A 25,066-nucleotide genomic window follows, 5' to 3' on the forward strand; every position below is an offset into this window, starting at 1 on the left:
AACATCAGAAAACGGACTAACGGTCCATCGGTGGCTGATGGACCGTCACTGACGCATGTGGTTATTGACGATTACACTGACGGGTGATACCCGACTTCCGTCATTCGTCAATCTGTCATTTTTAAAAGGTGTCCCGTCATTCGTCAGTAAAACGGGTGTCCTTCAGTTTGACAGAATGCCCACCTCTGCTATTTAGAGTTCAAAATAGACAATCTGAGTGGGTAGGGGATACTTAAGGCTAAATAATGTCGGAGAGTTTACTTTAAAGTTAAATCTACCGTGAAGCGGAGTCCAAGAGATCACTGGAGCTTCTTTTTAAAAATGCATATAAAAGAATGTCACCTAAAATTGTTTACTAATTGCATTGGCAGACACTAAACAACACAGTTAAAGTCCAAATTAAACTATAGAAACATTAAAAGACATTTTGAAACATTTTGTATCAATGTGAATCAAGTAAAACAAAATGGTGTTCTTGATATTCTTTTTTTCTCAGACATGTTTTCAGTGGCAGGTGTCTTTTCACATTCCCAAGGGCAGAGACCCAACACTGTGGTCGCCTTGATAAGGATCACTAGAAAAAGTGGGTTCAATAAAACAGTGATAGGTGCCATGGTGTGCTTTTTGTATTATTTGGTTGTAACAATTTACTCAATTAGAAACTACCTGGTGACAAAACCAACGTCCTACACACATTTAAAACTGCACCTATGTTTGTATTAGAAATAACGGGATTTGTATTTAATTTACAGTAGAGTTTCTATTTAAATAGTCCGTCAGATGGATTTGAGGAGCAACAATTAAAAAAAAAAAAGAAAGAAAGGTGTCAGGCGCTAATGGAAGCATTGAGGACAAAAGGAGAAACATAACATGAAGTCCAATCATTTGTTTTTTAAGACAATTAGTATTTTTAATCACCTCATTCAGGGGTAGATAAAAAATGTCTTGAAAAGACAAACAAATTATTGAATATATAAGAAGACAAAATGGACTTATTAACCACATAACATGAAGTCATCAGTGTGAAGAGACGGTTTGCATTTCCACTGACATTCACCGCAATAACAAGTGACTCGTAGGCCGGATGCTGTGCAGGCAGTCTTTCATCCTCTTCTTCATCATTCCTTTATTTCTCTCTTCACCTGCCTACCTACAGGTGAGTCATGCCCTTTTCTTGGAACAATCCAGAATGCATACACCACTCTAGCAGAGTGAGCAGAGACATGCGTAAGAGTGATTGTGTCAGTAATGATGTCCCAAAGTCAATCAAAAGTTTGCGCTTGAACATGTGTGGAATCTATTGGAGGATGAGTTTTTTTCTTGTCAGTGTTCACTTGACAGACTTCCATTAACATGTTGTGAATGTTGCAAATGTATTTTCCTTTTTTAAGAAATAATTATTCAACTACTATTTAAACGTTGAAATGTTTAAGGAATTGTCATATTTTTGTATTACAATGTTTAGGCCAATGAAAAAGTTATAACTTGAATGTTGAATGGAAAGACTTTCTTCTCTGACCCACAAAAGTGATGATAATGATTTGCTGATTTGACGCTCATAGTCAGGAGGTTCAGGGTTTGAACCATCAACCACGATCCATCAATCAATCCATTTTTTTACAGCGCATGTCGTCAGAGCTGGAGCTGAGAGGCAGGGTACAACCTGGACCGCTTGACAGTAAATTGCAAGTCACATATCAACAATCAGTCGTTTCCGCTCACATTTACACCTATGGCCAATTTAGAATGTTCGGTAAATTGAACATGCATGTTTTTGGAATGTGGAAGGAAACTACCCATGCGGAAATAACCCACGCAAGTGAGAACTTGCAAAACGCCACACAGGAAGGCCTGAGCAATGATTTGAATGGTGAAGCTCTGAACTATGAGGCAGACATGTAACCACAAAGCACAATGCGTCCCCACTTGATTTCATAATTCTGATAAAATGCATCAAGAGTAAAATATCTATCAAGCTGAATTTCGACTTTTGTCTTCTTGGTTAAACATATGACTGATGCTATTTAATATGAGTAAAGTTCTTGCTTTGATCGGGGATTGTAATCTTCTAAGGGTTGATGAAGATGCTGATAATTTTTTTTTTTTTAATTATCTAGTGACCGATTTCATCTTTGACCTCAGCTACCCATCTAGTTATCCTCTGAATCCAGGTAGATTTTTTTCCAGCAGACTATACATCTATTTTAAAAATGTATCTCAATACAGATGATTTTATTTTGTGCAACCACTTGAGAAAATAAAATTGTTCAAATTCAACCATCATTTTTTTCAGTGTACAATAGTTGCCCGAATTTCATGAGTGATGAATGTTCTTGGCTTCTGTCTCGTTTCATTGCTTACAATTTTGCAACACAAATGTATAACAGTTTATAATTTGTTTAGTGATTTACAATATGCTTAAAGTTTTAAAGCGTGATGATGATGATAAGTGTTGCATATTGAGTCCAAGTATCTGCAACTGTGTTAAAAGTTTGGCCAAAAGAGTGTTTGATTTGAAAAATGAGTTGAGGTCACTGATAATCTCAGTGAATGCGGTTTAGTATTTTAGGAACTGCGAAAAATTATAAAACTTAAAATGTTGAAAGTCCTGACAGTCTAATTTGATCTTTGACTACAACTATATATGGCCTTTTGAATCAGATTTCATTCAAAAGGAATGAAGGACCTCCTTTGATGTAAAACCAACCTTTAGAAGCAGGGAGCACATTGTGTCTAGTTCGGAAAAGTATCAGATTAGATGTAATCCCCTGATAGGGGTCCGCAGTGTGTGGTGAGAGGACCTCAGAGTCAGAAAGACGGCTGAGTACCAGCATGCGTGTGTTTGCGTGTGTGCTGCCGTTCAAACCGGGACAGAGTGAGGAAGGAATGGCTTGAAGGTTCCTAAAAAAACAGGTGGCTTTGTGAGAGGAGGAATTACCAACAGTAACGCTGCATGTGGGTTCGAAGTGTTGCAGCCTGTCATGCTGCAATCTTCCTTTGAAGTGTGAGTGCGTGTGTGTGTGTGTGTGTGTGTGTGCGCTGGGAAGGGGGAGGAATGTTTATGTGAGTCAAAGTGACTGCATGGATTCATGTTCGCATAACTTTTGTGTATGTGTGTGTATGTCTGTGTGTAAGAGCAGAAGAGAGAGACAGTGACTGCGTGTGCGTGCGCCAGAGAGTGTGTGATCTATGAATCTGTGTGAAGGTGAGCCAGGGGTTCTCCTGACCAGAGGCATGTCTGACTGATGTGTGAGGGCTTGTGTACGTGTGTGCGCACATGCATGTGTGTGAGCGTGTAGTGCCCTGCCTCTTATCCCTGATTTTTTGTGGTGCAGTCCTCTGTGGGGTTTTCCATCAAATAGTTAGATTGCCAGTACTGGATTCGGCATGCAAGCAGCCATGAAGGGACAGCCCATCGTTTTGAAAAGTAAAACTGTGATTAATAATGGGGTCTGTCGCTTGGCATTGGTAGTGTGGCAGGGTCATTCTTTCTAATATATTGAGCAAAGATCAAGGGGTAGGACTGAACACGTTTTTTTTTACTTTTCCTACTCCTTTTTGAACATGTAAACTTTGTTTCAAGGGGAAGTCAACCCACTCATATTTTTTTCAAGAATATGTTCTCTGCAAGCCCACTAGGTGAAACAAGGCATTCTGATAAATATTGCGTTAGTGGAATAAGAGTTAGTCCACCCCATTTTTAGCCATCTCAGGGGGCAGCCATTTTGTCACTTCTGTCGACTGAAAATGACATCACAACATCTCAGGGCTAGCGTAGTTCTGATGTCTATCATTAAAAAAAAATCTGAGTCAGTATATGAGAAGTCCATTAGGCACAGTATCACTGAATAATGTTTCTGTTTCTGTGTAAATGAAGACAAATGTGACATGTCCTAATGATCCCGTACTAGGATGAAGGTGCATCTTACTACGCAGAGAATTATATATTCGTCGGGAGGTCAGACCGCACAGTGATGTTTTAGCATTTCCCGAAAATTATCTTTTTGACCAGTATCGTTTCAAGTGACGGTCCATCATCTACATACACTGAAATAACTTTCTGTTGAATATTTACTCAATTCAAGTAAAGTAGGAGTCAGATTATATGTTCACCAAATTCAAACGCAAACCTGTCTGCCAAGTTTGCTTAGAGAATGAAGCATTGGAACCTGGTGTATCAGGTGTGAAGAAAAAACATATTAACAGTAAGTCAAGCCAGGTCATGGGCGGAAAAACACTTCCTGCAAAATTCCAAACTGCTCACGCACAGACACATTTTTCCAAATAGGCCTCACACAAAAGATTTAATTGGCTGTGTAATTAGATAATGTTGGGTAGGCAGGCACTTCACAGACCCTTTTTTTTTTTTTTTTTTTTTGCATACAAGCAATTGAAGTGTCATTTTTCCATAATATGTCCCCTTTAAGATTTAGAGGGCACATTCTCTGCCTCACATGCACCGGTGCTAGCGGGTGCTATAGTTCCACCAGAAATCTGTCCAGTCTCCATTGTATGCCCCACACCCTCCAGCAATGTATCTATATATTTATTTAAAGGGTAAATCAACCCAAACATATTCTTTTTAAGAATATGTTCAATGCAGGCCCACTAGTTGAAACAAGGCATTCTGATTAATATTGCGTTTGTGGAATAAGAAATAAGCAGCAAAATCCACCCCTTTTTAGCCATCTCAGGGGACAGCCATTTTGTCACTTCCCTTGACTGAAAATGACATCACAACTGCTCAGGGCTCAGGTAACGACCAATCACAGCTCAGCTTCAGAAAGCAGGTCAACCGTGATTGGTCGTTACCTGAGCCCTGAGCAGTTGTGATGTCATTTTCAGTCGACAATAGTGACAAAATGGCCGTGGCTAGAGATGGCTAAAAACAGGTATATTAACTCTTATTCCACAAACGCAATATTTATCAGAATGCCTTGTTTCAACCAGTGGGCTTGCATAGAACATATTCATGAAAAAAATATGTTTGGGTTGACTTCTCTTTTAAGTTTGAAAACATTCAGTTACAATACAATTCCTGTTCCTGTGTTTGGGATGCAGCTGTACACCGTCTGTGTTTGTGAGGGCAGGGAGAGGCGGGATAAGTCTTTCAGTTACATGCATGTTAGTTCAGAGTTAGTAAACGTTCAAATGTATTTACAAACACATTTGAACATATTTGCAAAGTACGTTCAACCGCATTACGGGAGAAGAATATGTTTTAGAATTCAGCCTACGTTTTATCAATACATTCGAACGTACTTTGTAAACAAGTTCCCATTTTGTCAGTCAAAAATGTTTACTCCACATTGGCAGTTCCATGCTACAAGCATGCTTATGATGTGTATCATTATACTTTTGTTGAAAAAGAGAGAACCTTTCATGTAAGTGAAGTCATGAAAGTCGATTTTTTTTTTCTCAGACATCCCCTCACCTATCGGTCAAGCACCCCCTTAGCCCCTGAAGAGAAAAAAATCCTGGCGCTGTGCCAGCTGCCTCCCTTTTGTGGATATTATTATTATTATTATTATTATTATTGAAATGCCTTTGATGCCAGGCCCTTTTGTAGTTGACTAAATAATCCCCCCCACCTGGCCACTATATGAGGTAATACGGTAGTTTGTAAGTCTTCAGAGCTACCAACACATTTCCGACACTGTCCCATCAATAACAAGATGTGTGTATTAAAGGGCATGTGCTTGTGTGCATGAGATGGGTGAGGGGTTTTGTTTTTGTCAAAAGGCAGGCAGGTGTGGAGGTGATCCCTGCTGGTACTTATCTCCAAAAGGTAGCACCCACACAGACCATCTTCCTGCGGTCGACAACACACGTGCGCACACATGCAACATCACACGCGCGCTGTCATTCATCGCCTCTCTGTGCGTGAGATTAATGGTGCGAGTGACTCAGCTGTGGTGAATTCAGACAAAACAAACCTCTTGCCCAATGCTCACAACAGATATACAGCTTTTGACTAACAAATGATTTGACCTCTCATGACTCCTGAGAGACCCGAGAGTGACTACTACCCACAACTTTAGACACACCTCATACACATTTGAATGATATCAAACTCGGCATGCATAATCTTTCCCTCTGTGTTTTTTGGTGATTCGATAACAGAGGGGTATTAGTCTTATAAAGTCGAGGAAAACTACAATGAGACCCTTTGAACCGGAAACGAAAGTTAGCGACAGAAGTGGCACAGGTATCTCTGTCCTGGCTGCTTAGTAAAATATAGCAAGCCAACATCAATAATACAGAATGGAAGAGGGCTTAACTTCAGTTAAGCAACTGAGTACTATGCATGAAGTCGACTACTTTCAACGACCATCTCTCATTAAAGGGATCATTCCATGGCCCATTTTCACTCATAAAATGTCTATGTATTTTTTGATCAAAAAAGTGATTATATTGCATTTTCAATTTCATCAATTTCTTTTGGAAAAATCAAACGACTCTCAAGCCGCCCCTTTCTAATCTAAAGCCACGCCCCACCCTTCTTTTTCACATGTCTTGGTGGGAATCAGCGGAAATCCATTGTATATACATTGCTAATAATGTCAAAAAACGGAAATGAATCAGCTCCAAAATATAGGTAGACATCTATACTTATGCCCACTTCAGCCTCTGGAAATATTGCAACAATTATCCTCTCCATGGTTCACTAAAGAGAGAATGAGGAAATGAGTAGCTTACATACAATTTCTGTCACGCCGCATCTGTTTTTTTTTTTTTTAAAGTCACCAAGATACGCAAATATCATGCGTTCCTAGAGGCTTTTCGTAAGCTGAATTTTTCCGAAAGTCATTATGTATTAGATTTAAATCTATAAGTGTTAGCTTGACTTACTTCTTTCCCAAGTCCACCACCATGGGCTATGTCCGTTACCCGCCCCCACGTATCCCAAAATCACCCATTCAAAGTGGGGCAGCTGGAGGGTCACTCCATTCGCTAGAGCTCTGGTGCTCTGAAAAGTCCATCCATGCACCCATGCATCCATCCATCCATCCATCTATTTTTTTGCACCACATATCCTCCCTAGAGTCACATAAGTACTAGAGTCAAGTCTTCATCAAGTGGCCAGCTACTGAAAGTTTTCACATTTTATATATAAATTCAATTTACATTATTGGGGGATGTTCATTTTAACATTTAAATGTTAATTTTACATGTTAAATAAAAATTAAATCAATATTGTACATATTCAAGAGAGGTCATAAAGTCTCTTGGATGCTGCTAAATACTCAACAGAGGCTGAATTCATTAATGGTACTCTATTTATTGTCCACTCACTAACACGATTACAGCATATACCCTACCCCAACGCACGCACGTGCTCAAGCACACGCACGCACGCACACACGCTCACACCTCTCTGTCTCCCTCTCAAACTGGGTGGAAGTAATTAAAGCAAGTGAAGCTAAATTGAAGTGTATTGAACTCATCTCTCACACGCTCCCACTCTGTCAATAGATCACTCGCCAAGCTATATCGACCTCACTGCAAAACACTCCCCTGCAGTGTGCGCATAAGTGAGTATGTGGGGGGGGGAAGGAAAGAGAAAGAGGGGAAATTTGTGCAGGACAATTTTTACTCATCACCTTATCATTATCATTCCTTCGGTCACCTTACACTGAAAAAGAATTGGCTACATAACTTTCGGTTGCATGATTAAAATGTGGTCAACTGATGTAATTTTCTACTCTTTTCCTCAAAAATATTCAACTGATATACTTTGTATGTTAGTTTAATATATTTTAATCATGTGCAATCGATGTACATGTTTGAATTGAGTAAATCCAATGGAACCAAAGGATTTATGTGTCCTCTTCTTTTAATGTCCTTATCTTTTAGGAGGGGTAATGATTTTAACCAAATAAGAGCCTTACACTTCCACACACCACTAGATTAACGGATCAGATGGAACAATCATCATAAACATCCAGTGACACCTGAAGTGACCCTGCACTGCGCCAACCATTTAGTGTTGCGCAACAAGAGCAAACATGAGAGCTGCGGTGCAGTGGAATTAGCAGCGGAGAAGGAAAAAATTGATTTTTATTGAATATTCATCAGGAATTCCCCTGAAGGTCTTGACATGACAAATGTGTCTCCAGCATAGCATCAATGGCAAAGGAGAAGAACGCGTCTGCTGTTGTTGAAATGCCATTTTCTTGACTTGATGTGAATTCAATTGGAGTTGAATTGATTCTGTCCATTTTTGGATCAATACAAACTTGGTTTGCTGACTCAGGTGCTCCACTGTGATTTGACTGGGATCCTTTGGAGCCTTTTCTACTAGAAAGTAAATGTTATGTTATTTTAGATTGCACAGAGGATTCTTTGGGCCACCCTATAAAGAAAATGGCCATTGTTTTTCGTCTTAATACATTTACAATCATAGACATACCTGTGTTAAAATTCGGACTGTGTCTTGGCAAGCTTACGCAATGTGGACACATTCACGTGTGTTCCTGAGAAAGCTCTACAAAGACTGAAATGACCTCTTTTTTTCTGTCATCAATCTGATTTATGACATATAAAAAAGTTCTGCTTCATTTCCAAAACCAGTTTAAGAGCGAATTAAATTGATCATGACATACCATTCATCATGTACAGATTTGAGTTTTCAATAGGATTGTTTTTCTTTTTCTTTTAAATTTTCAGGACAAGCGAGCAAGAATGTACTGGGACAAAAATTCATCAACGGTGGTGCGTACAGCGGCGACACGAACCAAAACCTATTTAGCAATAGCTCAGAAATGGACAGGCCGTTCGGGAAAGTCTCGAAATTCACGACGGTCCCCTGATCTGATTATTCGTTCACTTGTTCAGAATTCTTTCCCCCTATAATATTTGGCCTTGAGTCTTGTGACATTCCAACTTATTTTCTTTTCAGTGTGCCCAATACTCTTTAGTTCAACAAAAAGGCACTGTTAATACCAGAGCATTTTACTAAAATTTACCGGTCCGTTTATCGCCTTCTGTCCTCAGTGTGGGTACCCTTCTGCCGTCTGTCTATCAAGGCTTTTTGTCAAGCCGGACAAAGTAGTAACCGCCTATATGTTGGTCCAACTATCATTTTAAACAGGCTTCCGTTTAACGTTTCCGTCAACCAACTTCAGCCTACAGTTCATGTGTGTATGCTAACACGTGTTGCTGCATGTTGTGTGGTTCTCAAAAGATGGTGGTTTCCTCCTGTTAGTGTGACAGCTGAAGCCGCACACCTGAAAGACTGACAGGGAATTTTATGACCCTTTTTTCTGCGGGCAATCATGTGCAAACTTTATGTAAGTGTGTTTTTGTGTACGTAGAACTAGCCGCAACCTTTCAAATACGTCAACTTCACAGTATTTTTATCTGCTGCTAGCATGCGTTGCTGTCAATGTAAACAGGGGATTAATCATCACACACGTTTTGCGTGACTAAATGGGAACCGAGACTCAGCAGCCAACACAACCACAGGTCATTGAATAATTTTTTTTTTTTCTGTCGGAGGACGATGAGCCCCATTAAAAATGAATTTATTGATTTTCAAAAACAAGTCCATTAAAAAGGGAAGTCAGCCCAAATATATTTTTTTTCCAGAATATGTTATATGCAGGCCCACTAGTTGAAATACAGAATTCGGATTAATATTGCGTTTGCGGAATATAACTTAAGCAGAAAAATACACCAACTTTTAGCCATCTCAGGGGAAGGCCATTTTGTCACTTCTGTCGACTGAAGATGAAATCGAAGTTGATCAGGGCTCAGATAACGACCAATCACAGCTCACCTGTTTTCTGAAGCTGAGCCATGATTGGTCATTATCTGAGCCCTAAGCAACTTCGATGTCATCTTCAGTCGAGAGAAGTGACACAATGGCAGCTAGCTAAAAACGGGCGGATTTCTCATGTTCCACAAACGCAGTATTAATCAGAATGTCATTTAGACAAGTGGGTGCATAGAACATATTCTGGAAAAAAAATGTGTTTGGGTTGACTTCCACTTTAAAACAGTCCCGGATTTTTCTGCAAATTCGTGCATTTTTTTCATCTTATGACTTTGTCTTTCTTCTCGAGTTCAGTGAGGTACAGCTGCAAGCATTCTGCCATACGCTCTATTGAAACCATATCTTAGGTTATGTAAAAGATGCGTAAAAGACAACATGTACCACAACAGAACAGTCACTCAGGTCCTCATATTGTCCAAAGTATGGGAGAATGTGGTGAGAGGACGAGGTATCAGATCAGATGCATGACTGGTAAAAGGTGAAAAAAGGCACCTAACATTTCAGAACATCCACAATAATGTTCAAAAGGAAAACCAGACCATTTTTGAACTATTTATTCCAAATTCCACAGCACAACGTGACTACCAAGCATCTCCGTATTTGTGACAAATCCACCTGTTATTTTGACTCTTCTGTCTCAGAGGCTGAATCCAGGCTGAAGCTGCCCCAGCTGTGGAGCACGGAGCCTGCACGTTAGGACAGGAACATCCACACAACCTGTGATTTATCTCCATGTGTACACATTCCCGCACACACGTACACACGCACACACAAACCGCAAAGACACGGTGACAGGTGTGTTTTGCATACGGCTTGGAAGCATAGAGACAAGATCAGTTGCTCTATGCGGTGTGTAATAGTGTTCCCATACTGATGCTTGAAGTCAGGTGGGCTGCCACATTAGGAACGTCTTTGAAGGTGTGTTCATGCATAACACACACACATGCACACACACTGACCAGCTGTTTCTCTCTTCCACTACTCTTTGATGTCTATACTTTGCCATTCCATCCTCAGCACTTGCAATCTCCTCGTCTATCTTTCTTGCACTTAACACACACAAGCACACACACACACTTCTTCTACCAGCCAATGTTGTTATAACAGAAACCCAAAGAAACTCAAGTCAACTTTATTTCAAATGTACTGTATCATGCTTCCGCGACAACCGCAGCTGTAACAAAGAACTGAACATAAAATGATAAAAATAAAACAATCGTAAATAACCGAACAAAGACATTCTTCTCCAATCAAAACATAAAATAGCTTGCTTCACATTGGTACCTCTCATACAGAAGGTGCAGAGTTTCAGTCCCTCCTGTAACATATTGTCACTGTCCTGTGAAAAACACTTGTGTCCATTTTTTTCATTTTTCTTACTTTTACGTGAATGGTGTTGCCGCGTTACAGACATTGCATTAACGCGAACATCTTTAACAAAACCCAAAATCGGACATACGTGTTTTTCACAGGGCAGCGACGACATGTTGTTCGAAACTGTTTCTCGATGAGAGAGGAGCAAGATTGAAGTCTCCATTGACAGGTATGAGGGCACCGGGATTAAGGGGAAAAACATAAAAACATGTCTTGGTTTAGTTTCCAAATGTGAGTTAGCAGCAAGCATGCTACGTTTTCATCATGGAGAATGACGTCAAGTATTTGGAATATAAAAACAGGACTATCACTATCGGCATTCTTATCTGGTTTTACCGCAAAACGGGTTGTTCTTCAGCCACCCCTCCTTTTTTTGGGTAATATTTCTTAACAAACCAACAAATGACTTCCCATGCTTGTGTTTATAAGGGACATATAGCTCAGGTAAGCACATCTAGCACATGTACAGCACCCACCATAACTCACTATTTTCACATTTTTTTCCCCAAACCAACAAGCTGTCAAGACCTTCTTGTATTACCAAGTCTTTCTGTTTCTTTCCCAGGCCTGGGCTGCAGGTGAATAGGATGCCCATGTGTGTGTGTGTGTGTGTGTGTGTGTCGGCGTCTCTCAGCACAGATACACCTGATACATGCTAGCACCCCAACAACAATCACTCCACCGTCCAAGTCACCCTTCAAGGCCCTGAGTCCTCCTCTTGCCTGGAAGCCAGCTGCTTGCCTTACTCATAGACTCACAACAGGAATGAAGGATGTTATTGTTGTCATCAGCTACACCACCTGAGGCCCCCCCAGTTATGTATATTTTCTTTCTGTATACAGAGCCCATCACTGTCGATGTGGTGGTCCCTGTCTCAGCACTATTTGTATGTGAACTCCACGTTCACCTTTAAAGGCCGAAACCCCCCACCCCAGCCACAGAAAATTACCTCTCCGCTGCTTTGATTTCCTTTCCTGTCAGTGCGAACATGTGCACGTAGGGGACAAAAGTTTAGGGACACTGCACTACTCCCTTTACAGCGACTATAGCCACTCTTCTGGAAAAACTACTGTAGATGTTCAAGGCCATCAGTGAGATTTATGAAATCATAGGTTATTGACGTTGGCTCACAATTTCTGTTGTAGTTCCTCCCAAAGTTCAAGGCACTCAATTTCTGTCAGACAAAACCCACCCATACCTTTTTGGAAAGATATTTTCATAGTTGCATCAGAGTTCGGCGTAAAAACGGGTGCATCTTCATTTTCGTGCTGGGGATTGTCTAGTTTGCTGGGTGCGCTGGTGGGCACCAATTTGGTGACAAAAAGCAGACTAGACCTTAGACCAGCTAAAAGCAGGTCAAAGTTGTAGCGCAGGTGGTGCAACGCAATTTGGGTGAATTTTAGTTGAAGAACAGGCAGATTTTTCACGCTAACGATCAGAGTGGAGGGCGGTTTCCAAGTGCACATTTCACAGTGATGATCTATGACTGCCAACTTTACTTCAACTGAAAGTGGAGGTCTGTTTGCAGTCCCTTATAAACGTACTTTGCACGCTTTGATCGTTTGCATGGACTCCAGCGAAACGGAATGAGTAAAGCCACTTTCATCGGCCAGGAAGTAAGCCAGCTGTGTTCCCTCCCACAACGGCGCAAACTGCTAACTGCGCCTGTCTACAAAAATACCAAAACAACGAAAACTCCACCTATGCACACAATTAGACTGCACTTTGCGCTGGACTTGTGCTGGGCAGGAAAATAGGGCTCTCCAAATGGTAAACGTCCTTTTCCCCCAAGTTCGCTCAGCAGCATCAGTAAACAGTGTCAAATCCAGCCACCTTGTTGTTTGCAAAAAAATAAACAGCAAAACTAAAGCCCGCTGCCCTGTTGCCTCTCACTTGTTACTGCACATCACCAATGTGCCAAAATAGCCAAGTTGCTTTGAAAGCCCACGTGCAGAATAACAAGACTTCCACTTGCATGCTGATGATAGTTTGACTTGGCAACTTATAGGACAATGAAGGGAAACCTGTTCATGGCTTTTTACTACGTTCACAAACAGCAGTAAGAGTAACGCCTCTGCACTACACATGTGCTGGGCGTTAAGATGGCTTTATAGCGGAATTCTCCTTCCTGTTTACTTTTCAGGGACATTCATGATTACACAGTGGTATACTTGAAAAGTGGAACACTACAAAGATCATACAGTAACATACATTTGAAACTGACCATGAGACCTCAGTTCATTCAGTTGTCAAAGTGCAGAAGAGCTGGCATATTCTGTTTTTTTTTTTTAAATGGGGTAAGAAGGCAAGTCAACACAAAGGGGGGCAGGGCAACACTTCAAATATGTTGATCCAAATTGACTTCAAATATTTTGATCCAAATTGATCAGCATTGCAGCAGGCAACCAGCAGTAAAATCAACAAATGTCGTTAATACTTGTCAGTGAAAATCTGTGTTTTTGTTTTAAAATCTTGCATGTCGTCTATGTCCTGTTATTATGAGTGTGACTCAGTGAGAAATGAGAAATGACTTACTTGGACCGCTCAGATTTTGAGCCCGCAACCTGTTTATACAACCCAACAGCTTTGCCAACAGAAACAAATGATCTATTTAACATACACACGCACGCACACGCATACACACACACGCATGTCATTTTGATGAATTGGCCCTGTATTGTGTGCTATCCCAATTATTGACAGGCAAGTATTGACGACGCAGAATGAAATATTAATAGCGTACTGAATCTATGGTGAAGAATGACAGTGAAATGAGGGCAAAGGCAATTTTTTAAAAAGTCTAAAGATGCAAACGGTGAGAATGTTTTAACTTTAACTATACTCTTGCTGTACAATTCAGCTCAGAAAAACAAACAAATGTTGAATGGAGAAAGAACATTTAAAAAACAAAAAGGAGTTTAGAGAGATTCCAAATAATTAAAAATTAAGTCAAGATGTGCCACAACAGAAAACTGTAAATCACAAACAACATAAGCAAAGTATTGAAATAAACAGGTACAAATTCATAATTCACTCATAGTGAACTCCTAATTATTTTTAATAGCACAGATAAGTCATTTTCCAATTTGTTTCCATAAACGTTCCAATTTCTTCATAAACTTGAGTATTTATTATATGCAAATATAACCTTCACCGAAAGAGTCAACTTTCATGTACATATGACAAAAACACACACACTACAATAGTATGCCTATAATTTGTCCTTCGTATAACACTTTAACTGTGAAGTGAGTCAAACATCCCTTCACTCTCGTAATGCAGAACGTGCCTATTATGTGCTGTTTTCGGAATGTGTGCTTGCAGTATGTACTGATGCAGCTCATTCTACAGTAATGATTTCACACGTGACTTGACATCAGACATGAATCAGTTTACCTTCATGAGTTGTGGGCTGTGCCTTTAGCCTGACCCTTATGTGTACTCAATTGACCTGTGTTTGTGCGTATATTACCATTAAGGGTTGCGGATGAGCTGAAGTCCATCCCAGGCAAATTTGGTGAGGGACACTGGCTTTGTTGCCACCTCAGCATGTGAGCAAGGAAAGCCAGAGATCACATTCGAACCCTTAACATCTAATCACTATTCCACAGTAGAGCCTTTAATTCATTATGATTCAATTAATTGTATGTTATACAATTTATAAATGGGTGAATATTTTATTGCTTTTTTGACCTCATCATCTACCACTGACCTAGCTGACCCATCCTAGCATTTAAAAATCAAATCAAAATCAGGTTGTTCCTCCCAATCTAGGTTGTGTTATGCTGCCATCTATCGTCCAGTTGGAGTGTGGGGGCTCACAATCCAAACAGTAACAATAGCTACTGTCAGTAAGCAAATTAAGTCCGATATGACTTTCACACATATGCAACTAATAAGCTCCAGGGAGTACATTTCATTGGCTATTTTCGCTTACTGCACGCGGCCATTCAAGCACTACGTTAATTAGTTGATTGGGTACACCAGCTGCTGCTGTCTCACATTAAAACGTGACCAGTGCAGATGAGCCTCTCACTGTCGCTTCTTGAGACGTTGGAGAACGTCAAACGGGCCCACCATGTCCACCAAGAATACCAACGAGGCGCGAATCAGTAGATTCAAGAACAAGGGGAAAGATTTGGCCGTAGGTTTGAGTTAATTGTGGGATGTGAGCGAGCGAGTCCAACGGTAAGAGGAATTTAGAAAGAGGCTCTCGTGTTGTCTTTTGTGTCCAGAAACTCCGAGAAAGGAGGCTTACGGAGTGCGTGCAGTTGCGCAAAGCTCAAAAGAATGAGAGCCTTATGAAGAGAAGACACATAACGCTGTCCTCTGTTGCCGACGATGATAAGCTTTCTCCTACTTTCATCTCCGACGACAAGGTCAGCTTGTGGACGACTGAGTATTGGAAGGCCTGCGTATGCAGCTGCTTAACTTGGCTGTCTTGTAGGTTCGCACTTTAAGCATTGAGGAAATTCTGAAAGACATTAACTCTGACTGCAAGGATGCTCAAACTCGTGGATGCCAAGCTGCCAGGTGAGTAACACGTTCTCACAGTAAATATATGAACTACTCACAAAGTTAGGGTTGTTGGGTGGACTTCAATTTCACTGGAACCTTTACAGGTGAACTTAATTTGACCTTCTGGATGCATGAAATGTTTTGATACTCTCTGCTGTCTAACAGTTAGCTGGATTTTTATTATTATTATTATTATTATTTTAAAACACAATGGAATTGAAAGGCTGATTCAAACACCTGTTGTGAATTTTGCCATTCGGTTTCTTGTTGGACTAAGTCGTGCATAAAGAACTGAAACAAAGTTTATTTGAAGAAGGGAGATAATATTGATTTAAACTAAAAACAAAAAAAAACAGTATTAGGCTGGCAGTTTAAAAATTGTAGTATCTGAAATTAAGACAAAATCAATCAAGTCATCTATGGACTTTGCATGCACACCTTAGACCAGGGGTCACCAACGTGGTGCCCGCGGGCATCAGGTAGCCCCCAAGGACCAGGTGAGTAGCCCATGGGCCTGTTCCTAAAGTTGCTCACCAGTGATGGGGACATTGTGATTATCCAGGAATGTTGCAGAAGTGATTATGTGAAAATATAAACAGTGGCAGGTATTTACGGAAGTAATGTTGCATATTGATATTTATGTTTCCTAATATGAGAAATAATTTACATGAACACACTGAGCATGTTAATGAAAATTCTGAAGTGTGCATCTAACTGGTAGCCCTTCCCATAATTGGTACCCAAGAAGTAACTCTCGGTGTCAGAAGGGTTGGTGACCCCTGCCTTAGACCAACCACATGCATCAAGTTAGGAGTTGATCGAAAGCTAAAGCCATCCAATGGAAATGATCTGACGGAGGGTGTGGCAAGCACGGAGAACCACATGTGAGAAATCAATTTCTGGGTCAAAAGCCATAGAAAGACAGTACAGTTTTTCAACATTGCTTAATGTGTAATTCCATAAAGTGAAGCTTGTGGTAAAAATACACAAGCCATGCATGCCTTGCTGATCCATTCAAGTGAATAGGAGCAAGCCTTGCCTTTAAATATCGACACTTTTCTCATTATCACCACCGTTCCTTAACTGCCACCATCTTTTTGTGGATTAAAAACAAAAGCGATATAATGACACATATGAGGAACGCCCAGTGTGCGGGGGGTGAGTGGCCAACTGTTACATTTTGCGACGGTCCGGTTTAAGTTTGGGTCGGAAGCATTGTGCTCTGTGTGACCTTAACACAAAACCTACGTAATGCATCAGGCCAAACATGCATAAAAAAAAAAAATGTACGGAACACACACATTGATGCGGTTAACATATGTGCACAAACACCACAGACCTCTGTTGCGCCATAAAATGATTAAAGCACAGTTGCAGTACAATGTGACTCAAATTGTATTCCATGAATAGCAGTAGGTGGATACACTGGTTGTTAATTGTACTTGCATTTACCTCAACTGTTCTGCCTTTCACTATACATCACTGGCATACTGTAGGTCAACACTCCATTTATTGTAAATTTTAGTACCAATGAAGTGAAATGGGATCATTTTTGCAACAAAACTGATTCTCTCACAACACTCTTTGACGCTGCACAATGGTTGGGAAGAACTACCATGAGCACTATTAAGTCATTTTTGGCATTCTGTTTGAGCTTGAAACTGTTTCAAAAGTGATTCACTTTTGGTACCCTCATCAGAAAACTACTTTCCCAAGAGTGCAACCCTCCTCTGAAAGAGATCATAGATGCTGGGCTCCTTGCCCGCTTTGTGCTCTTCTTGGGTATGGAGGATGAGCCCAATTTGCAGTTTGAATCCGCTTGGGCGCTCACCAACATCGCCTCTGGAACGTCTTGGCATACAAAGCAGGTGAGAGCTCTGCAGGAACACCAGTGTTGGCACAAATGTAACATTTAGCTCAATATACAAACATTCTTCCAAAAAATAATCTTTTTGAAAGAATTTGAGTGGGACAATTCATTTTCTGTTCACAGGTGGTAGATTATGGTGCTGTACCCTGTTTCATTTCTCTGCTGGCCTCGCCACATTTGCACATCAGTGAACAAGCTGTATGGGCCCTTGGGAACATTGCAGGTGATGCGCTTAATTTACTTGATGAGTTTGTACTAGTGCTGTCAAGAGATGACATTTTTTAACTAATTAATCGCAACATTTTACTTTTTTTTTTTTTTTTACGAAGCTTGGAACAGATATTTACTTGAGTAAAATCTTGGAATTAATTTGGGGCAAAAAATGAAAGTATATTTCTATTCTAAGACTGTTCTAATAGCTTTCTTTTGATCCTTGAGTAAGATTATTTTTCTGTGATATAAAACTGTTGAACGATACACCAAAGATGTACAATTAATATGGTATTTGAAATTGGATTTGCATAGTGCGCAATGCGCATATTTGGGATTTCTCCAATCAGACGTCAAGCAACATTTTAAAGTAAAGCTATGTAAAAGTCAGTCTTTGCGCCAGTGTCTCTCCTAAGTTTGGGTGCAAAGTGAGCAGAGGTCAGCTGCCACAGGAAGTACTCTAAAATGTGTTCAAATGATTATGCTTTTATTGTGCCCTCCCACAAAGATGGCTTTTCAGTGCTGTTTTTCTTTTCTAATTCTAACTTGCAGGTGATGGTCCTAATTATAGAGATTTCCTCATTGAATGTAATGTGATCCCCGCGTTACTGGCAAGGGTCTCCCCAGAAACTCCTGTAAGGGTTTTTTTTTTTTTTTCTCCTCCCCTTACATCATCACAGTCATCAAAATTGTTGCTATAGTCAAGTGGGAAACTCCTATAGATTCCTAGCCTGTAACTTGCTAGCAATATGCAGGCTAATTTATGTAATTAACCAAATAAAATTGTCATCCCTTTCAGGTTGGCTATCTACGCAACCTTACATGGACATTGTCAAACTTGTGCAGAAATAAAAATCCATTTCCACCCTTGTCTGCGGTCCAACAGGCAAGTGTGTTTTGTGTAAAGATTTCTGAAATGCAGTCCCAATTATGTCAAGACAATTGATTATCGTTACACTTTTGAATTTGTTTTACCGCATATAGTCACAAATCCAATACCAATTTACTACCTTCATGAACATGTGAAATAACCTGCATGTGCATATTCCCAAAATACAAGTCAATGCTCAGCAATAACGGAAGTAAACAAACTAATGAAAGCAAATATTAAACATATGCAGTTGGCATGGGCGGACTGACTAAAAAGTGTGTGATTGAAAGTACAGCATTTGTGAGGATTTAAGTGTTGAACTCCTGCAGGTGCTTCCTACATTGATCCAGTTTCTCCATCTTGGGGACAAGGATGTCTTGTCAGATGCATGCTGGGCAATCTCCTACCTGACAGACGGTAACAATGACCGCATTGCTATCGTGGTCGGCACAGGTATTGTCCAGCGGCTGGTGGAGCTCATGAGCCACAAGGAGCTGAGCGTCATGGTAACCACATTTTTCACAGCTTGGTCTGATTTTGTTCTAGTTTTTGATCTGATAAGAAGGGGCCAAAAGAACAAAGCTTAGCGTACTATGCTTTGTTCTTTTGGACCTACTTGAGACTCCTGCCCTTCGTGCCATCGGGAACATAGTGAGTGGCTCAGATCTGCAGACACAGGCGGCTATTGATGCCGGTGTTCTCGACGTACTTCCTCGCCTCATGAGCCACCCAAAGGCCAATGTACAGAAGGAAGCGACATGGGCCTTGTCAAACATTGCAGCTGGGCCTTGTGCGCAAATCCAACAGCTCCTCACATGTGGCCTACTCCCACCTTTGGTAGAACAACTTAGAAATGTCAGTGGTAAAATGTCACAGAATCCATTTCAAACAAATGTCACCATTTGGCGGATGAGTCATGTTTTTTCCTAAAGGGAGATTTCAAGACTCAAAGGGAGGCTATTTGGGCAGTGACCAACTTCACCAGTGGGGGCACTGTGGAGCAAGTGATCCAGTTGGTGCACAGCGGAGCACTTGAGGCAATAATCAACCTTCTGCAAGTAAAAGATCCCAAGATTATTCTGGTCATATTAGATGCCATCAACAACATTTTTATGGTGAGGGGGGGCAGCTACACCTGAGCTGAAACGTGACTTGATATGATCAGTTGGAGTCTGACTTGCACTGTTAATGATTGAAGGCAGCGGAGCAGCTCTGTGAGACAGAGAAACTCAGCCTGCTTATTGAAGAGCTGGGAGGACTGGATCGCATTGAACGCCTCCAGAGCCATGAAAACGAGATGGTGTACCAGGCAGCCCACAACATCATTGAGAAGTACTTTTGGGATGTAAGTCCATGTACTGTAATGTCTAAACTTTACTCCAATTCGAGGATTCGCGTTTTAAAACGTGCATAAATCTCTTTGAGCGGCAGTCGGTATAGGGAAAGTTCCTTGTCTGCTCATTGCCTTCAACTGTACATGGGTTGTATACATATTTAGGGTGGCGTTATTAGCGAGGACAAAAGACTGGGGAGTCGGGGTTAATCCACAGACTGATTATGTAACTATAGAGGCAATGGCATATTCATCACTCCGAATGGCTGAAAGGGTAATTAAAAGCAATACAAAATTGTTCATCTAAAGTACTGGTTGGTGCTTGGTGACGGATGGAGTGCCTTGGTGTCTGTCAAGCAATTTACATCTTGTTTTAAATTTCTTTTCTCTTTCACAGGGCGAGATGGAGGGGCTGAAGGTTGATGCTGCAAAGACAGAAGATTATTTTGTACTTCAGACCCCTGACACTCTCAAAAAATTTGAGTTTTAGACTACTGTACTATACAAGTAAAATAAATATTTTCATACCAAACTGAATTGTCATTTGATTTAATATCAATGTTTTAAAGAACTTTTTTGGGATCAGGGGCAAGGCCAAAAGACAGAACTGCAGTGTTGGATTTCGATGTTCTGAGAACTTGTCAATATGGAGGGGTGTTTCTGATGAAGTGCCACTACGCAACATTATTTGCCACGTGTGTTTTGATAACTTGGGGATGAAAGTTATGCAAGTTAAAGTCGAACAATCTTTACGGCATGTATTGAGTAAAGGGGGTGGGGCTATCGAGAGAGCTGCTCCTCAAATGGGGCAGTTTGGCATTTTTGAAGGAATACAATTTTATTTATATAGCGCATTTCATAACATTTTACTGCATATACTTGTGTGCTGTTTTGAGCAAAAGTATTTGTGAACATTTTTTGCCAATTTTTAATACTGCCAAGGCCCAAGAAGGAGAATCAATCGGCGTGATTGCCGGCGGTGTTGCTTTGGTCCTCTTTGTGTAATAGTATTTTACAGTATGATGCTAAACTCATATCCTACTGATATACACAACGCTTTACCAACATGGAGTGGTGTTTCCAAGCTAAAATGCACACAAAGACAACAAAAACAGCACCGTGTACACTTTGAGGAGACGGTCATTACGCCTGCTGGATTAGCGTGGAACCGATATAGTTGGAGCCGTCGATGCCTCTGGTACCAAGAAGATTGAATCTCATAAACATTGTCGTGCTTAATTGCCTAAACATGCCACAAGTTGGCATCAAAGCACAATTTTATCTCAAACTCACTTGGATTTAGTTGGTCACCAAGATGCCTCAAGATAGTACCAAATTAATACTTGTATTGCTTTGGCAAGAGTACCAAAAAGGTGTATCGGTCTGTTTTTCAGCATATAATGGATAGGTTAAAAAAAAAAAATCTGTGAATGCTGAACCGCAAATTTGTGTGGATTCACTGCATCAGAAGTAGTGTACCTCTATCATGTTCACATCAACTCCTTCACTACCCAAGATGAACCCATTTGAGGTATGCCCGTATTAAGACGTGTTCTGCAGATTAAAACCTGTTCCAAATTCATTTCCCGTGTCCAGTAAGGATGTACACATTGCAAACGTGTCAATTGCAAACGTTTGAAATGCTCCTCTTGACTTTATGCAGCTAGAGGTTTGTTTCCTGTTTTTAACTGATAACTGCAACAAATGTCACATGATGGCAGTTTCCGCAAGAGGATAGTAGGCAAGTGTTTTATTACAATATGTGAACCCAAAAGTGATTAAGGAGAATGTGAAAAAGCGGTTCCTAGCAGAGGCATCAAACTGCGGGGTCAGTTTACATCTTTTCGTAGGTGAGTTCATGCCCGCAGGTCCTGCAGGTTTTCTTGTAGAGATCCTCTTCCAGATCAACCACCACCTCAGGTCCATATTCATGTTGGTGAGCACTGGTGTCTTTGGTCCACATGCTGCTCCTCACGGCCCGACGCAGCTCTGACAAACACAACACACACGCTGGCAACAAGGTCTTCAGCCTCCACGCTAAGGTGCTCCGTGCTCAACCATTTTTACTAACCTTTGACTTTCTTGTTGAAGCGTTTCTGTTTCTGCACTTCTCTGTTTTCTTCCCTTGTCTCCTTGGCTTCCTCCAGCGCCGCCTCTGAGCCCCACACCTCCATACATCGCTTCTCCACAAGTACTTTAAGGTAGAGCTTCATGTCCCCCCAGTGTGGGTTGTGAGGATTTTTCCTCAATATGAATTTGAGCGGAGGCTCTCGCTTGTCCAGATCACAGTCCTTCAGCAGGTAGTTCTGCTTGGCCTCAGTTCTGGAGATCAACTTGTGTTTCTCGTTGCTGTCTCTGAAGGAGAAATACTGTCACCATCAACTTATTTGGATATTAAAAAAAGAAATGGTAAGGCAGTGATTCCTAACCACTGTGCACAGCTGGAGGATAAAGGGGGACAGAGCAAATAATTTCAAAAAATATTTCAGAATATAAAATAAAATGCCGGAGGGGCTTAACCTGGGTTACACAGATTTCTGAATGGCTATAGCACCGGGGCAGTGGCGTCCCGGGCTTCAGTACTTTAGGCTACCACGCAATGAGGCCAAACTGTCACACAGTGCACGACGCGGTGGTCGACGTGGTCCTGCAATTAGTTTCCATGAGCGGCTGACTGACAGCCGCTAGTTTCACTGCGATTTGAATTGCAGGGGAACTGCATTGCAACAACGCAGATGTAACGGCTGATCAAAAATGCCATGTCATATCGTATGAGCTTCCACAGTAAAAATTATGTTTCCAGCAGAGTTGTCACATTCCAAACATTGCAAATCGGGGCCGATCGCATGAATTTCAACTGATCTGTAAAATATTTTACTTCATTACTTCATACGAAACACAGCTGACCTACAGCCATATAAAAGGTTAACATTTGGGGATATCTTTATTCGAATTAAAAGAAAAATAAGATAGGACGAATTGGGTGTGTAGTTTTTTTCTTCGACATGCATTGCTGAGGTATCGGATTGAGACTCGGTATCGGCAGATACCCAAAAACAAATCACTTGGACTTGGATGCAAAAACGTGATCGGGACATTTCGTTTCGAGATATGAGGTGGGATAAAACTGGCCACCGCCAAGCCATACCATTGCAATATATTACATACAGTACTTAACATAAGTGGTGTGCATGTGGGCTGAAAATGTTAAAAGTGCACCAGATTCAAGTGTCTGAAATTGGACGTCTCGGTGCCCACAGGCTCAGTGTAGCCAACATCACGGGTCACGTACCACCTGTTTTGGCCACCTGACGTTGGCAAGCTGAGCTTTCAATGTTTTTCTGTGACTCTCCAAGTCTCTCTCAATCAATGGTTAGGTGTTGTCTTGGTCTCATGTCTAAATATGAATAGCAAGATGAAGATGACTATTTAAATACAAACTGTAAGTGAATCAGTAAATGAATTTCTCCATCCATAGATCAGAAACCTGTTGTGAATTTTGATGTTCAACTCCTGGTGAGAGAACAAGTTGCACAAAAAGTGATGAAACATTGAACAGTTGGACCATTTAAATGTTTAAATTAGGGCAAACAAAGTTCACGTGTAAAGTTTAAACAGTTGTACCCTTAAGGTTCAGCCTGAAGCCAATTATCCCTTTGCCACCTTTTACGGCATAGTACTGTATTTGCGTAGGTTCAACAAAGGTTGGAAAACACTGGTAAAATATTTGACAGCCCAAAGATGTTAGTTATGTGTATACATGTACCTGCACTTGTCACACACAGACAGGTCAAAGCTGTTGCTGAGGTAGGAATCCATAAAGGGTTTTTGACAGTCATCGCAAAACAGGTAGTCTGCCTCAATGACCGGAGCTGCGAACCAAAATAGGACATTACGAACCAACAATCCCACAAACACACAAAGGCGCCTCGGGCACCTACCTGGTTGGTGCACCACCTTATTGGCGTTCTGCTTATCCTCCAAGCCCTCCTCTTCCTCGATGAAAAAGCCAGCACCGGAGTCGATGGTTTTACATACTTTGGCTGAAGTCGCGCTCTGCTCTGCGGCCAAAGGGCGGCTCGCTATCCGGGCTTGTCGGAGCATCAGCGCCCGTTGTCGATTCCTCTCGATTTTTGCACGCATTGCAGCTGAAAGTTCGGGTTGAGGACATTGTTCAACGACGAGACCATCGGGAACAAGTGCCCCCGATGACCCAGAAGGGTCCATATCACTGGTTAATACCAAAATGACTTGACGGGCATGAACAACGACTCGATACGGAGACAAGCCTATTGGTCTACTGTTGTGTTCACTGCATCCAGTCGTTACGCAAAATCAGATATAAGCCAACACTCAGTAGAGTACGGCTAAGCAACGTGTTTATGTAGCGGCCATGTTGGCAAGGGCGAGTTTCCCCATCATGGGCAAGGTTTGGACATTGAAATCTAGTACAACCTGCTCATCTTTCAACCGATTTTAGTGTAGGTTACTTACTGTCAACGTCAGTGTGTGCATTTAATACAGAACATTTGCAAAAAGAGACAAAACGATTTTTTACCTCTACAATGTTGTTACCCGTTCCTTCGTGGTGTACGGCGATATGCACAGCCGTATGTAGCACAACGTGTCGTTAACATTGTTATTTCGGATTTGTTGTTGTCTGTATACTATCATTGCGCTGAGGTCTTTGCCCGTACTATCTTAGCGTTGTTGTATGCACGCAAAGCAAAAGGATCGTGTTACCTACATTCATATCTATGGGTTACGCAAAAGTGACAGCGTCTTCTTCTCGTCACTCGCGCGTTTGTGCTGTGGTCACCACCGCCATCGCGTGGTAAGTATGTGTGTGTGCGTGAGAAAGAGAGAGAGAGAGAGAGAGAGAGACAGAGAGACAGAGAGACAGAGAGAGAGAGAGAGAGAGAGAGAGAGAGAGAGAGAGCATGCGTGCTTGCATGCGCTTGTGTGAATGGGTGTGTGAATGGGTGTGTGCGCATGCGCGTGTTTGTTTGTTGGGGTACGTGTGTGTGTGTGGGTGTGTGTGTATGTCTTTATTTGTTTATTTATTTATTATTATTTCTTTATTTTATTTATTTATTTATTTTACTGATTAAC

At 41.2% G+C, this 25,066-nt stretch overlaps 2 protein-coding genes across 4 annotated transcripts; one reads left to right on the forward strand and one right to left on the reverse strand.

Annotated features, from left to right (window-relative positions):
* Window positions 1–15,126: 15,126 nt before the first annotated feature.
* Window positions 15,127–20,486, forward strand: kpna7 (karyopherin alpha 7 (importin alpha 8)). Its single transcript, XM_086034228.1, has 12 exons — window positions 15,127–15,296; window positions 15,388–15,531; window positions 15,600–15,685; window positions 17,370–17,538; window positions 17,664–17,763; window positions 18,303–18,385; window positions 18,550–18,636; window positions 18,951–19,127; window positions 19,243–19,476; window positions 19,554–19,736; window positions 19,820–19,966; window positions 20,352–20,486. Exons 1-12 carry the CDS (start codon window positions 15,231–15,233, stop codon window positions 20,442–20,444), a joined length of 1,569 nt encoding a protein of 522 aa, XP_085890354.1. The 5' UTR covers window positions 15,127–15,230; the 3' UTR covers window positions 20,445–20,486.
* Window positions 20,487–21,689: 1,203 nt separating this feature from the next.
* Window positions 21,690–24,809, reverse strand: xpa (xeroderma pigmentosum, complementation group A). 3 transcript variants are annotated; one of them, XM_086033567.1, is made up of 5 exons: window positions 24,702–24,809; window positions 23,896–24,102; window positions 23,721–23,826; window positions 22,026–22,309; window positions 21,690–21,943 (listed from the first exon to the last, which is right to left on the reverse strand). In XM_086033567.1, the coding sequence occupies exons 2-5, from the start codon at window positions 24,095–24,097 to the stop codon at window positions 21,789–21,791; spliced, it is 747 nt and encodes a 248-aa protein (XP_085889693.1). In that variant the 5' UTR covers window positions 24,098–24,102; window positions 24,702–24,809; the 3' UTR covers window positions 21,690–21,788. The 3 variants fall into 3 exon arrangements, with proteins under 3 accessions (XP_085889693.1, XP_085889692.1, XP_085889691.1); XM_086033566.1 differs by lacking the exon at window positions 24,702–24,809 and adding an exon at window positions 24,513–24,688; XM_086033565.1 differs by lacking the exon at window positions 24,702–24,809 and having other exon boundaries at window positions 23,896–24,363.
* Between the last annotated feature and the right edge of the window lie 257 nt (window positions 24,810–25,066).

The sequence above is a fragment of the Filicampus tigris genome, chromosome 6 (assembly GCF_054856515.1).
Source record: "Filicampus tigris isolate MCC_2025a chromosome 6, RoL_Ftig_1.0, whole genome shotgun sequence".
In the NCBI taxonomy this organism is placed as follows: Eukaryota; Metazoa; Chordata; class Actinopteri; order Syngnathiformes; family Syngnathidae; genus Filicampus; species Filicampus tigris.

Bases quoted from the DNA above. Each gene is read 5' to 3' on its own strand.
- kpna7 (XM_086034228.1), top strand. From the start codon at position 15,231: ATGTCCACCAAGAATACCAACGAGGCGCGAATCAGTAGATTCAAGAAC. The intron at 15,686-17,369 runs GTGAGTAACACG...TACCCTCATCAG, and splicing joins CGTGGATGCCAAGCTGCCAG to AAAACTACTTTCCCAAGAGT. The intron at 17,539-17,663 runs GTGAGAGCTCTG...TTCTGTTCACAG, and splicing joins CGTCTTGGCATACAAAGCAG to GTGGTAGATTATGGTGCTGT.
- xpa (XM_086033565.1), bottom strand. From the start codon at position 24,181: ATGGACCCTTCTGGGTCATCGGGGGCACTTGTTCCCGATGGTCTCGTC. The intron at 23,827-23,895 runs GTAGGTGCCCGA...TTTGGTTCGCAG, and splicing joins TAAGGTGGTGCACCAACCAG to CTCCGGTCATTGAGGCAGAC. The intron at 22,310-23,720 runs GTACATGTATAC...TTTCTCCTTCAG, and splicing joins TCTGTGTGTGACAAGTGCAG to AGACAGCAACGAGAAACACA.